Source organism: Ranitomeya variabilis, chromosome 8 (assembly GCF_051348905.1).
Source record: "Ranitomeya variabilis isolate aRanVar5 chromosome 8, aRanVar5.hap1, whole genome shotgun sequence".
Taxonomy (NCBI): domain Eukaryota; kingdom Metazoa; phylum Chordata; class Amphibia; order Anura; family Dendrobatidae; genus Ranitomeya; species Ranitomeya variabilis.
The window spans coordinates 55,784,915-55,799,688 of NC_135239.1; the positions used below are offsets into that span (position 1 = coordinate 55,784,915).

The window sequence follows — 14,774 nt, forward strand, 5'->3', positions numbered from 1 at the left end:
TCTCACAGCAGGGGCCTGATCGCTGGTACGTGTCACACATAGCGAGATCGCTACTGAGGTCGCTGTTGCGTCACAAAACTTGTGACTCGGCAGCGATCTCGCTAGCGATCTCGCTATGTGAGACGGGGCCTTTAGTAGAATTTGCATTTCTTCTGTTTGGAACAGATCTGTCAGGTAGATTCTACCTTGAGTGTTAAAGGCAAGTCTATTACATAATTAGCTTTAAAAGATGACATATGTCATTTTGGTACATCCTATAAAAGGACATACTACTGTCCTGGGAATGGGAAAAATCCCACGAGTTGAAAGGAAGGATTCCTTCCTCCTTGGAATGATTTGCCCTAAAATATTAGGACCATCTACAATTTGCAGAGTTTTGGGCACTCCCTCAAAACACATTTGTTCAGTGCGGCCTATCACGTTCCCTAATCAGTCATTTTGTGTTTGTGTGTGTGTAGCCCATTCACTATCTCCATCTATCCCCCACCCCCTAAAGATGGCTGTGCCATCATTGTTATACAACATTGTTAATACACACTTGTACATTGTATCTTTCCCGCCTCATTGTAGATTGAACTCTCACGAGCAGGGTCGTTTTATTTTGCTTTAATTATTATATGGTGGTTACTTATGACTGTTGGGTTTGAAACTGTCAAGCTGTAAAGCGCTGCGGAATATGTTGACTTTATATAAAGTTTATTGTTGTTGTTATTATTGATCCTTCCCAAACTCTACATTCGGCAATCAGACAGATTCTTGTCCCATAAGTCTGTTGCGTTATGTTTGCCAGGGACATCAGCACTGCCTTCTGTACCTTGTGGTGAAGTAGCAGCACTGTGTCGTGTGGCAGAAGATCCCATTCTCGCTGCTCTTACAGCAGTCACGGCTCCTAAGATAAATGAAACTGGATCCAGGGCTCTTACTGTTAAGACCCCATAGTCTCACTGCCTCACAGTAGATAATCTCCCTCCGTAATGGGGAAGAGACCTACTTTTTCTGTAGCCATGGAATATGGTTACTCCCACAATGGCAGTCTGAGTGTATAAAGATCCCTGAGAAGATTGCCTCTTGGATATGTATGTGCGTATATGCATATATGGACAAATAGTCAACATACTTATAATGTCTGGACTAATGACTCGTATAAATGCAGTTTCGAATAATTTCAAGTGTCGGAAGATTTTTAATAGCACCACCACATTCATTGATTCAGAGTCCGGACTCCCTGTGTCTAACATCAGTAAAACAGGAGTGATGATCCACGTTTCTCTTTCAGTGCTTCTAATAGAAGCCCAGCATTGGTAATGGCAGGAGATATTACCTGCCGGATGGTGTATCCCTTAGTTTCAATAATATCCAACCCTTACTTGGGATTAGACATCTAAGGATTTAGAAGAGACGTGATCTCCTGGATGAGGGGAATGTGTGTACATCCCAATGCTGTGCCATTATCCATGTCCTAACTGTTATTGGTTTGATCTTTCCCAGTCCAGGGCCTCTGTCCTGCAGGTCTCCTTGTAGTACGGTAAGTTGGTCGGTAACCAAGACTTAACCTGAGCCCAGAAGGACCGATGAAGGAACAGTCCTGTGCTGTAAGCACATCCAGTTTATTATTGGTTGGTACAGTCCTCATTGTGTGGTGGCTGTGACTTTCACCATATTTTGCTGGGCAGTAAGGTTCTCTAACCATATTCTGGGGCGGTGATGTCTATAAGTATCTATCACAATAAATAACTTGCTGTGGTTCATTATTGGTATTGGAGTACAATGGGTGAATTTCCCTCTCTGTTTCTGATGCTTATTTCGTTTACCACATTCATACTGAAATTGGCCATTATAGATGTATATCAGACACTCACTACGGTGATTTTCTTTGCGGATCTCTTTAGATATCTATGGTTTTTCTGATCTTTCAGATCATTTATACATCTAGTCTGGTTTTAGCCTGGGACTTTGATTCCTGGGCTTCTGTACCCACCCTGAGAGAGTTTCTTTGGTATTCTCCATTGTGCTGTCCTGAGGGACGTAATGGAAAAAGGGAATTAGACCTACCGGTAATTCGGTTTCCAGGTAGTCCCTCAGGACAGCACCCTTAGTTCCCTCCCTTATGTTTCTCTTTTTAGGCTTGTACGGGATTAATCTACCGGCAGATCGTTCGTCCTTTGAGTCACCATGGCTCAAAATTAAGATGAAGCCGTTAAATGGATTATAACACACGTGTTTGTAAGGGCATGTTTAGACCATTTATTTCCATCCTTCTGTGGTACTTTGAAAAAACACTGGAGGGTGGAGGTGGGAGGGTCCTTTTAACCTCTCTATGATCCTGTCCCGCTATAGGTCAAAGGAAGGACGTCCCATTGTGCTGTCCTGAGGGACTACCTGGAAACCGAATTACCGGTAGGTCTAATTCCCTTTTTCTTGAACGATACCGACTTCTTCCTGTACCACTGCTTGAAGAAGTTGTCTTCCAGAAACTGGGAGTTGAGCTTCACTCCATCCTCAACCCGTAAAGGTCCCACAAGTTCATCTTTGATACCAGCCCATACCAGTACCCCACCTCCACCTTGCTGGTGCCTGAGTCGGAGTGGAGCTCTCTGCCCTTTACTGATCCAGCCTCTGGCCCATCCATCTGGCCCATCAAGAGTAACGCTCATTTCATCAGTCCATAAATACCTTTGAAAAGTCAGTCTTAAGATAAAACGTCAAGACTGGGCAAAGAAATATCTTATGTTTCTTGTTCAAAGGTGGTCGTTTTTCAGCCTTCCTTACCTTGGCCATGTTCCTGAGTATCGCACACCTTGTGCTTTTTGATACTCCAGTAATGTTGCAACTCTGAAATATGGCAAAACTGGTGGCACATGGCATCTTGGCAGCTTCACGCTTGATTTTCCTCAATTCATGGGCATTTTGCACCTTTTTTTTGCACAACACGCTTCTTGCGACCCTGTTCGCTATTTGCCATAAAACGTTTGATTGTTCGGTGATCACGCGTCAAAAGTTTGGCAATTTCAAGACTGTTGCATCCCTCTGCAAGACATCTCACAATTGGACTGATCAGAGCCCGTCAAATCTCTCTTCTGACCCATTTTGCCAAAGGAAAGGGAGTTGCCTAATAATTAAGCACACCTTATATAGGGTTTTGATGTCATGAGATAACACCCCTCCTCATTACAAAGATGCACATCACCTGATTTACTTAATAGGTAGTTGGCTCTCAAGCCTGAACAGCTTGGAGTAGGACAACATGTATAAAAAGTATCATGTGATCAAAATACAACTTGCCTAATAATTCTGCACACAGTGTACACCTTATTTTGGACTCGTCAAAAAGATTCACACTGTATAATTGCTTACATATAGTATGAGCCCCCACATAATCCTCAAACCAATATAATAGTCCCCGACAGCCCTGTAGACCGCATAATGCCCCCCACATATTCCTGCAAACAGGAATGCCCCCCCCCCCACTTTGTTTTCCATACAGTACTATGGGCACCACTTAGTCCTCATATATATATATATAAAAAAAAAAAAAGGGTAAATACTCACCTCTCCCATTCCATGCTGCTATGGTCTCTGCAGCTCATCTTCTGACCTTCTGCACTGCTCGGGCTCAATGGAAATGATGGGACAGGGAGTGTCATCTGACAGATCTGCCTTCCCATTATTGTTTTCAACTGTATCGGTAGTTGAAAGTACGAAGCAGGGAGGAGCCTGATGCTGGCACCAGCGGCCCAGGGCTCATGGGCCCCATTGCGGCTGTGTGGTCTGCCACTGTTGGCGGTATCCCACTGGGAGACAGGTGAGCAGCTGACTTCAGAGAAAAAAAAATCAATTGACCGGAGAGAGCGGACTGGGATGTTAAGAGTTAACTCCCTAACTGGACTGTAACTACTGACTTCTCCACCAGAGTGACTGCATAGTAGTTGCTTTTTTTCAGCTGCTCTTATTCCCCTGCAAGTCACTTGCTAACGTGCTTATTTTCAGGCTGTCAAACTATTTAAAGCAATTTAACAACTTAAGAACGCCCCTTTAATTTCACAAGCTGGGGGGGAGAAATCTGCAGTGTAAATTGATTTGCACTGTGGTATATCTAGGTGCACTATAGCAATTTTATACAGGAGATAAGCACAGCAAATTTCACCTTTTAACCACTTACCGACCTCCGCCGTACTATTACTGCAGAGGTCGGGCCCACCTCAAAGCCGGGACATGTCAGCTGTTTAGAACAGCTGACATGTGCCCGCAATAGCGGCGGGTGAAATCGCGATTCACCCGCCGCTATTAACTAGTTAAATGCCGCTGTCAAATGCTGACAGCAGAATTTAACCAGTGCTTCCGGCCATCGGGCCGGAAATGAGCGCATCGCCGACTCCCGTCACATGATCGGGGGGGTCAACGTCGGCATAGCAACCAGAGGTCTCCTTGAGACCTCTATGGTTGCTGATGCCGGCTTGCTGTGAGCGCCACCCTGTGGTCGCGTTCATAGCAAGCCTGCAATTCTACTACATAGGAGCGATCAGATGATCGCTGCTATGTAGCAGAGCCGATCAGACTATGTTAGCTTTTAGCCACCCATGGAGGCTATTGAAGCATGACAAAAGTAAAAAAAAAGTTTAAAAAAAATATGAAATAAAATATAAAAGTTTAAATCTCCCCCCTTTTGCCCCATTCAAAATTAAAACAATAAAAAAAAAAAAATCAAACCTGCACATATTTGGTACCACGTTCAGAATTGCCCGATCAATAAAAAGAAAAAAATTAACCTGATCGCTAAACAGCGTAGCGGGAAAAAAATTCGAAACGCCAGAATTGTGTTTTTTTTGGTCGCCGCGACATTGCATTAAAATGAAATAAAGGGCGATCAAAAGAATGTATCTGCACCAAAATGGTATCACTTAAAACATCAGCTGGGCAACCAAAAAATAAGCCCTCACCTGACCCCAGATCACGAAAAATGGAGACGCTACGTTGTATTGGAAAATTGCGCATTTTTATTTTTATTTTTTTTAGCAAAGTTTGGAATTTTTTTTTACCACTTAGATAAAATGTAACCTAGACATGTTTGGTGTCTATGAACTCGTAATGACCTGGAGAATCATAATGGCAGGTCAGTTTTAGCATTTAGTGAACCTAGAAAAAAGCCAAACAAAAAACAAGTGTGGGATTGCACTTTTTTTGCAATTTCACCGCACTTGGAATTTTTTTCCAGTTTTCTAATACACGACATGCTAAAAACAATGATGTCGTTCAAAAGTGCAACTTGTCCCGCAAAAAACAAGCCCTCCCATGGCCATATTGACGGAAAAATAAAAAAGTTATGGCTCTGGGAAGGAGGGGAGCGAAAAACGAGAACGCAAAAATGGAAAAGGGCAAGGTTGTGAAGGGGTTAATATGCTAGGGATCAGTCTTGTGTGGACATACTCTTACAGTGTATCCACATATTGCCGACCATTAGAATGGAGTTGTTTATGACGAATGGTGGCGGTCACCAAAGTTTGGTGAACAAAATCTGCAGTTTGAATTCCTCCGAAAGTGAATTGAAGTTGCTGAAAATGCAGAGGAAAGAAAGCAGTGTGCAAATTTCTTTTAATCTGCTTAATTTCAGTGGAGATTGTCTTGGTTTTAATAGAAAGTTATGAACTACCTTACCTTAGCTATTGTTAAAATACTTTTTACAGTCTCCATACTATTATGTGCAGGAATGATTTTTAAGTTACTTCCAAGAAACCTAAGCAGAGAGCGAAAAAGTTTTAATCCATTTATAAAATAGAAGTATGATCATTCTTTATTGCTTATGTATATGAATCTGTTTGTCATAAAGGCATGGCTCTTATCAACCAAAGTAATGCATCATAAAATATTGTTCCACTTTTCTTTGACCCAAAGAAAATATTTAACTCTTTAGGAAATTCATATGAATGCAAAATGAGGCCATGAGTGTGACCTAGAACAGTGAGCTAAATTCTGGCGTAATTTGCATCCCAAAAATGGTGTTGCATGCCTTGTGCCAGAATTATTATTTGTTATATCGTTTATGCACTTCAGTAGACTGGTCTAGAAAAAAGGCTGTGATACAAAATTGGGTAATTTTTTGCATGAAAATTTTGGCACATACTTTTGAGCCAAGGCCCCTGTTATGTTATCAGAGAACTCTGCTTCCTTTCCCACTTTCTTAGACACCTCTCCTCTTGCCTCTTAATTAGTGATGAGCGAATATACTCGTTACTCGAGATTTTTCAAGCATGCTCGGGTGTCCTCTGAGTATTTTTAAGTACTCGGAGATTTAGTTTTCAGTGCCGCAGCAGAATGATTTACATCTGTTAGCCAGCATAAGTACATGTGGGGATTCCCTAGCAACCAGGCAACCCCCACATGTACTTATGCTGGCAAGTAGCTGTAAATCATTCAGCTGCTGTGCTGAAAACTAAATCTCTGAGCACTTACAAATACTCGGAGGACACCCGAGCGTGCTCGGGAAATCTCGAGTACCGAGTATATTCGCTCTTCACTAATCCTAATTTCTCAGTAACAGAGGAACAGACAGGCCATGTAAATGTATGGCTGTATTTGGCATTGAAAGGGCTTGATGTGCATATAAATCCTGCTACCAGATTCCATTGAAGCAGTTTGAGTAGTCATCATGTGACTGATCATATGCGATTTGCATAATTACAATCATGTACTGACTAGCATTCCAATTCTCTCAATGTTCATTCGAAAACTACAGCTCCTGCATCATCGTGAGAAGTAGGATTAACTACTGTGTGTATATGTAGATAGATATATACACTAATAGTAACCACATCACACACAAAAAACTGACACACTAGTTCTGATATATAATCGCACACATAATAACCTAGAAGAATTGTGTTACATTGATTGTTGCACCACTCGCAAACCTCAATCAAGCTGCTGCACAAATCCAGAGAGAGTCATTTGAAATGCAAATGATCTACCTGAGCTGAATACTGAACATTAGGTCCCGTTCCTCCTGTCCATGGAGAGCTGCCACTATCACTAAAAAGCTGTTTCGATGAATAGATGTAAATTCTTGAATTTGCTCAAAGACTGCTTCTCTCTCACTGCCAAGGATCTCTTGAGCGTCTGCCAGCAAAAATGCTATGCCTTCAAAAGAGAGAAATAACTGCTTGCCTACATTCAATGTAATTATGAGCTGCTGGTGTAGAAATATTAAACATGCAATGACATAAAAGGGCCATTACTTACCAGACTTACAAGAGAAGCAGAGAGTTATTTATTTTGCTCACTTAATTCATTAATTCCACCGCGCTGTACCGCCATTACCAGCAGTGTCCCCATATGGAATCTAGACTGTTAGCCCCAATCAGTATGCCTTTGGAGTGTGGAAATAAGCCAGAGGATGCCCACACAAACACTGGGAGAACATATAAACTCCTTGCAGATGGTTCGTGGTGGGATTTGAACCACACTCAGCCAACGTTCTGCCCATTAGCAGATGCAGAGCGCCTTATGCTGGTAAGACAACAGCTTACAGATGTAAGGAAGTAATTTCTAGTAATAGATTGAGCCATTTGGACAACTCATTTCTATATGTAACACGGGTGTCCTCCTAATTACTAACCAGATCAGAGAATGACTCCCTCTTAGGAGCAAGTATGCATTTGGATGGCTTCACACATCCAAAATTTACGGTTTGAGCATGGACCACAATGTACAGATTGACTTCAGGTCTGCTGCCCTGAACTGAACAGCCTCATATATGCCTATAAGACTGTTGAGTTCAGGTCAGGAGACCGGTATTCAGTCCAGATCTGTTCGAAACCCCATCTTTCATAGTAAGTTATTTGGCACATTGATCCGCTAATTCTGGTGCATCTGCAATCAAGTGTCTTAACCAACAAATAGAAGAATATTTCTGATTAACATATAATCTCTAATTTGCAATATTGTTCCGTTAATATGTAAAGCTCAAAGTATTCCATTTTATGAGAGTTTTTAATGGAAGAACGTGTATCAATCAGACATGACATGAAAATCATGGGTGTACGTAGTGAAGAACTTTGAATATCTTATGATAATTGCACCCTGTCAATCTATCAAGTGATCACTCGGGTTTTTTAAATTGAAGCATCGGGAAAAAAGAAAATTAGACAAAAATCAGGATTTCAGTGACTTTGACAAAGGTCAAACTCTCCAAAACTGCTGTTCATTTGAGGCATTTCCTGTATGCACTGATTAGTCCAAAAAATAGATCAAGGATGGACAACCAGTGAAGTCTACCAGGTCATCAGCAAACCAGGTTAACAGTGTGAATGAGAACAATAACTTGTCGGTCTGAGCGGTGTCAGAAAACAGGGCAAAACCGCTTTCTGCTTATGGGACGGCATAGCCAAAGACTGGACAGTGATGGTGCCTTTGATGGGAACAGAACTTGGCCATGGAGCAGTAGAACAAGGCCTCATTTGATGAATTGGATTTTCTTTCATGTCATGTAAATAACTGGCAAAAAAAAAAATGGCATAGCATGCACTATGGAAAGCAATTCAGAAACTGAGGAACATGACAAAATAAAGCAATATGTTAAACCTGTCTCCAAAATTACCAGATCTTGATTTTATGGGTTTTCCAGCACATCCTAAATAATCCTATGTCCAATCCATGGAGGATTCCCTACCTTGCCTGGTAATTTACAAGATCTAAAAGTTGATTTTCAAGATCCAAAATCTGATTATACTTTTCATGTGGTTATGAATTTTAACCCAATACATGCAGTGTACCTGAATGTACATATCATCTGAGACATCACATTCATGTGGATATAAGCTTTTTCTACTGCTACATACAGTGTCATGTAAAAGTTTGGGCACCCCTGGTCAAAATTACTGTTATTGTGACCAGCTAAGCAAGTTGAAGATGAAATGATCTCTAAAAGGCCTAAAGTTAAAGATGACACATTTCCTTTGTATTTTAGACAAAATTTATATATTTTTTTCTTTTACATTTTGAAAATTACAAAAAGGAAAATAGGCCAGTGCAAAAGTTTGGGCTCCCTTGGAGATTTGTATGCTCAAATATTTCTTTGACCAAGGTTTCAGACCTTAAATAGCCTGTTAGTGTTATAGCTTGTTCACTATCATCGTTAAGAAAGGCCAGGTGATGCAAATTTCCCAGCTTTATAAAAATTCAGCATCCTCTAACCTTGTGCTAAAAAACAAACAAACAGCGGCCATGGGTTTTTCTAAGCCTAGCACTCTGAAAATAAAAATGGTGGAGGCCCACAAAGCAGGGGAAGGCTATAAGAAGAAAATCGTTTTCGAGTTGCCTTTTCCTCCATTTGAAACGTAATTAAGAAATTGCAGTTAACCGGAACAGTGGAACCTCAAGATAAAGTTTGGAAGACCAAGCAAAATTTCAGTGAGAGCTGCTCGTAGGATTGCTACAGACAAATCAAGTCCCCTGTGTGAGTGTAAAAGACCTTCAGAAAGATTCAGCAGACTCTGGACTTGTGGTACATTTGTCCTACTGTTCAGAGACATCGGCACATATATGGCCTTCATGGAATAATCATTAGAAGAAAAATGATAATTACTTACGGGTAATTTGATTTTCCAGATCCATGACAGCACCGGTACATGAGAGATGGTCCCGCCCCCAAGAACAGGAAACCTGCATAGGAGATAAAAGATGGGGGCGGCACCTCTCTCCTCAGTTTGTTTACAGAGAATGTAAGGTAACCGCTATGTTAGTTTTAGGCATATAAAAAATTATATTTAACTCTAAGACTATTTATCTATTGTTATGTTAAGTGGTTATTGCCCCATCTTTCATTTGTGTCTTTTTTTTTTTTTTTTTGAGATTTTTTTTTTTTTTTTTTAAGATTTTATTTTTTATTTTTTGTGAATCACACACCATCACCAAGATAGGGCGGGAACTAGAGCGGTGCTGTCATGGATCTGGAAAATCAAATTACCCGTAAGTAATTATCATTTTTTCCCTTCCCCATGACAGCACCGGTACATGAGAGGAAGAAATAGAAAGAACCTCTAGGGTGGGACAACAGCAGATAGTACTTTCCTACCAAAGGCAAGATCTGATAGCCCCAGATTCAATCTATAATGGCGGAAGAAAGTAGAGGGAGAAGACCATACTGCTGCATTACAGATTTGCTCTATCGATGCATTTGCCCTCTCTGCCCAAGATGTGGAAATAGCCCTCGTAGAGTGGGCCGTAACACCAGGTGGAGGGACCTGTCCCGAAGAGGAATAGGAAAGTGATATAGCCATACGGAGCCAACGTGCAATAGTCGATTTTGTGGCCTTTTTTCCCCTGTTTGCCCCCTGAAAGGAGACAAAAAGGGCTGTAGACTGTCGCCATGGTTTTGTCACTTCTATATATTGAAGAAGGCAACGTCTGACGTCCAAGCAATGGAAGGTTTCTTCTCCCTGGGATTTTGGATTGGCACAGAATGAAGGCAAGATTATCTCCTGGTCCCTGTGAAATTTCGAGTTGACCTTAGGTAAGAAGGCCGGATCAGATTTTATAATTACCCTATCCTCCAGAATTTCAGTATACGGAGGGTCAATAGATATAGCCTGAAGCTCACTAATGCGTCTGGCTGAGGTAAGGGCAATCAGGAGAACTGTTTTTAGAGTTAGCGCTTTTTCCGATATGGAGGAAAGAGGCTCGAAGGGAGAGGAGGTCAAGGCGTTTAAAACTAAATTTAAATCCCAGGGAGCGACCTTTGGACGAGGTTTGAATGGTCTGGCTGTAAAGGAGGCCCGAATGAACCTACACACCCAGGGGTGATCAGCCAATTTTTGGTCAAACAAGGCGCTAAGCGCCGAAACTTGCACTTTTAGAGTGCTGGTAGATAATCCCCTCTCCAGACCCTTTTGGAGAAACTCTAGGATTTCAGATATAGGGACCTTCTGAACGGTATCAGTTATCCCTCGGCCTGAGAATTCTAAAAATTTTCCCCATACCTTTTGGTATTTATCAGTTGTGACTTTTTTTCTACTGGACAGTAGAGTAGTAATTAACGGATCCGAGAACCCCTTTGCTAGCAGAAGTCCCCTCTCAAGTTCCAAGCAGTGAGGTGTAGGCTGTGAACCTGAGGATGTGTCACCGGACCCTGGTGCAGAAGGTCTGGGACCTCTGGAAGTATCCACGGGTCCGAGATGGACATACGTCTGAGCCAAGTGAACCAAGCTCTCTTTGGCCAGAAGGGTGCGATTAAGATTATGCGTGATTTCTCTTCTCGGATCTTCTTCAGGACTGTAGGGATCAATGGGATCGGGGGAAACGCATAGGCTAGTTGGAATTTCCATTGGTGTAGTAACGCATCTACTCCTTCCGGGTTCTCTTTCGGGTTTAGAGAGTAGAACCTTTTTACTTTTCGATTCTGCCTTGTGGAAAAAAGATCCACTTGAGGAAGCCCCCAGACTGCACAGATTTCTCCAAATATTCTTTGATTTAGCGACCACTCGCCCTGGTGCAGGACGTGACGACTCAGAAAATCTGCGACAAAGTTTTCCGACCCCTTTAAGTGTGTACTTGTGAGGGATAAAAGGTGGTTTTCGGCCCAAAGAAATAATCTTCCTGCTTCTTCCATTAGGGAACTTGATCTGGTTCCTCCCTGTCGATTTATATACGACACCGTTGTGCTGTTGTCGGACAATACTACTAAATGTTTTCCTTTGAGGTCTTCTTCTGAATGAAGAATTGCTTGCCTTACTGCTGTCAATTCCCTCAGGTTTGAGGAGGCTGATTGCATCTGTGGATCCCATAGACCCTGTAGGATCCGATCTGATAGGTGTGCTCCCCAACCTAACGGGCTCGCATCCGTGGTCAGTACCACCGGATTCTGGATTGACCATGGGACCCCTTTTTTTAGATTCCCGGAATCTAGCCACCAGCTTAGAGAGTCCCGGACATGTTGTGACAATACGATTTTTCGGTTTAGATTGTAGGGTATTCTTGTTTGTTCTGACAGGATCTCCCACTGTAGGTCTCTTGAATGAAGTTGTGCCCATTGGACCGCCGGAATTGTTGCAGTAAGCATGCCTAGGAGAGACATGGCTTCCCTCACCGAGACGTATTGGGCCACCTGTATTTGTGTTATTCTTTGTTTTATGACCTCGATTTTCCTGTCTGGAAGGATACAGACCTGTTTGATTGAATTTAATTGGATCCCCAGGAACTCCTGTATCTGGGCTGGAATCAATCTTGATTTTTTTAAGTTTATTATCCACCCTAGTTTGGTTAGTAGCTCTCGTACTGTTGTAACTGCTTTTATGCAATCTTCTTGATTGTCTGCTATCAAGAGGAAATCGTCTAAATAGGGCACTAGCAGAATGTTTTCTCTCCTTACGAAGGATGCTACTTCCGAAATTATTTTTGTAAAAATACGAGGAGCTACCGATACCCCAAAGGGGAGACATTGGTATTGTAGATGGGTGTAGACCTGCCCCAGCTGCACAACCAACCTCAGGAATTGTTGATGCTCTCTGCTGATTGGCACATGATAATAGGCATCGGTAAGGTCTATCACTGCCATATAACATCCTGGATACAGCAGTTTTACCGCCGTTCTCAGAGTCTCCATTTTGAATTTTTCTACTCGGATGAATTTGTTTAATTCTTTTAGATTGAAAATAGTTCTTAAAGATCCATCCGGTTTTGGAGTGAGGAAAAGGGTGCTGTAAAATCCCCTTCCTATTTCCTGTGAAGGTACTTTTACCAGGACTTTCTTGTCTAGAAGAAGACGAACTTCTTTTTCGAGAACTAACTGGTTCTTTTTGGCCACACGAGTAACTTTTATTCGGTGGGGAGGAAGGGAGATGAAATTTAACCGTAGACCGTCTGATAACAAGTTGATTATCCATTGGGACGGCTGTAAGGTTACCCACTGATGGACAAAAAACCGTAACCTTCCTCCCACCTGGAATATGGCGTCATTGTTTAGGATCTGGTTTTGGGGGTTTATTGAAAAGAAAACCTCTTTCTCTTTTCTCACCCCAGGGTTTCCCCCGTGTGGTTCTATCCGTTGGGCGGCCTCGGCCCCTACCTGATCCTCGAAAGGACCGACGATTGTCATACCAACGTCGTCTAAAGAAGGGAGGTGGAGGGAAGTGTTTTTTCTTGTCCGCCGCTTTTTCTAAAATCTCATCTAAAGCGCTGCCGAATAGATATTGACCCTCACAGGGGACTGCACAGAGCTTCACTTTGGATTGGAAATCAGCATTCCAGTTCTTTAACCATAACGCCCTTCTTCCTGAATTTGAAAGGGCACTAGCCCGGGCAGCAAACCGCACAGAATCAATGGCAGCGTCCGCCAGGAATCCCGCTGCATTTTGAAGTGGAGGGATGACTTCTAGAAGTCTGTCTCTTGGACATTTGTTTTTTATTTGGTCGCTAAGTTCCTCCAGCCATTTAACCATGGCACGGGCAGTACAAGTAGCCGCTACTCCAGGTTTAAACGCCCAAGTTGAGGCCTCCCAGGTTGATTTTAGAAAGGCATCCGCCTTTTTATCTAGGGGGTCTTTTAGGGCCCCCATGTCCTCGAAGGGAAGTGCTATGCCCCTGGAGGTACTTGCGATAGCCGCGTCCAACTTAGGCGCCTTTTCCCATTTCTCGCAAATTTCCTCACTAAAGGGATATTTACGTTTTAAGGCCTGGGGAACTGAAATCTTTTTATTCGGTTTTTTCCATTCTTTTTTAATGAGATTTAGAATGTTATCATGAAACGGGAAAACTTTTCGTTTCTTATCCTCCAAATTACTGAACATAGAGTCCTGAACTGTTTGCTTCTCTTTTGGCGTCTCAACCCCCAGGGTGGACCTGACCAGTTTTAGCAACTTCCCCACATCTTCTGATAACACATAAGGCCGGCCACACTCTTCATCTGAAGAGTCCAGGTCCGAACCCTCGTCGGGCGGAAGCTCACCCAGTTCACCCTCGGATTCTACGTCAGATGCCTGGGCAGACGTAGGGAATGGGTTTACGGAGCTCTGCAATCCATGATGTTTTAACTGCTCCTTTACAGTGCTTTGTACTTCGCTTCTAACAATATCTTTTATATTCTGAAGCAAAGATGAAGACTCTTCAGACACCGTTTTTTCTATGCATGAGCGGCACATACGCTTTTCATACGTTTTGGGGAGGCTTCTATCACAGAGTGCACATACTTTATGCTTTTGTTTAGAGGTGACTTTTTTTCCCTGCATATATACAAAGAACACAGTGTCACTGACATGTTTTTTGCCTTACAAAGGCACTCACCCACCGGACCCTTAGTACCACGACAGGCTGTGGGATTTCAGCTGGGATCGTCGATTCCTTCAGATCTGCCATCCTGCAGGAGACTGTTCCCAGCGCCTGCTTGCCGCCTTGCACTTTTAAATATGGCGGGCAGGAAGCGGTGTGTGCGTCTCTGAACTTTCTCCCCCCCGGGGAGTGTCAGCACACCGCTTCTTCAGCGTGTAGCGTCACTTCCGGTTCAATCCCGGAAGTTCCCCCATTCAGTCGGCGCCAGCGTCGTGATGGGTACGCTCACTTTTCTCCCTCGGCCCAGCCTCCGGCCAGGAGCGGACGCCGGGGAGTCCCCAGTGGGAAAGACGCATCTGCAGCTCCAGGTATGGAGGCGACGCGCACACGCCGCCACCGCTGCTCCCACCGCGGACCTCGGTCAGAGACCGGCAAAGCAAGGGAGACCTCTCCCCATGCAGCACCGCAGGTTCCCCGCAAGAACAGGAAACCAAACTGAGGAGAGAGGTGCCGCCCCCATC

The 14,774-nt window shown here is 43.1% G+C and overlaps 1 protein-coding gene across 2 annotated transcripts in view; it reads right to left on the minus strand.

Moving 5' to 3' along the window:
* Window positions 1-14,774, minus strand: part of C8H1orf146 (chromosome 8 C1orf146 homolog) — a 31,330-nt gene that overhangs the window by 6,012 nt on the left and 10,544 nt on the right. Inside the window, exons 3-4 of one of the 2 annotated variants that reach the window (XM_077278165.1) lie at window positions 6,963-7,131; window positions 5,653-5,731 (exon numbers count right to left, since the gene is read on the minus strand). In XM_077278165.1, the coding sequence (XP_077134280.1) occupies window positions 5,653-5,731; window positions 6,963-7,131 (248 nt within the window). The remainder of the gene's footprint in view (window positions 1-5,652; window positions 5,732-6,962; window positions 7,132-14,774) is intronic. The other variant, XM_077278167.1, reaches the window with a different exon arrangement.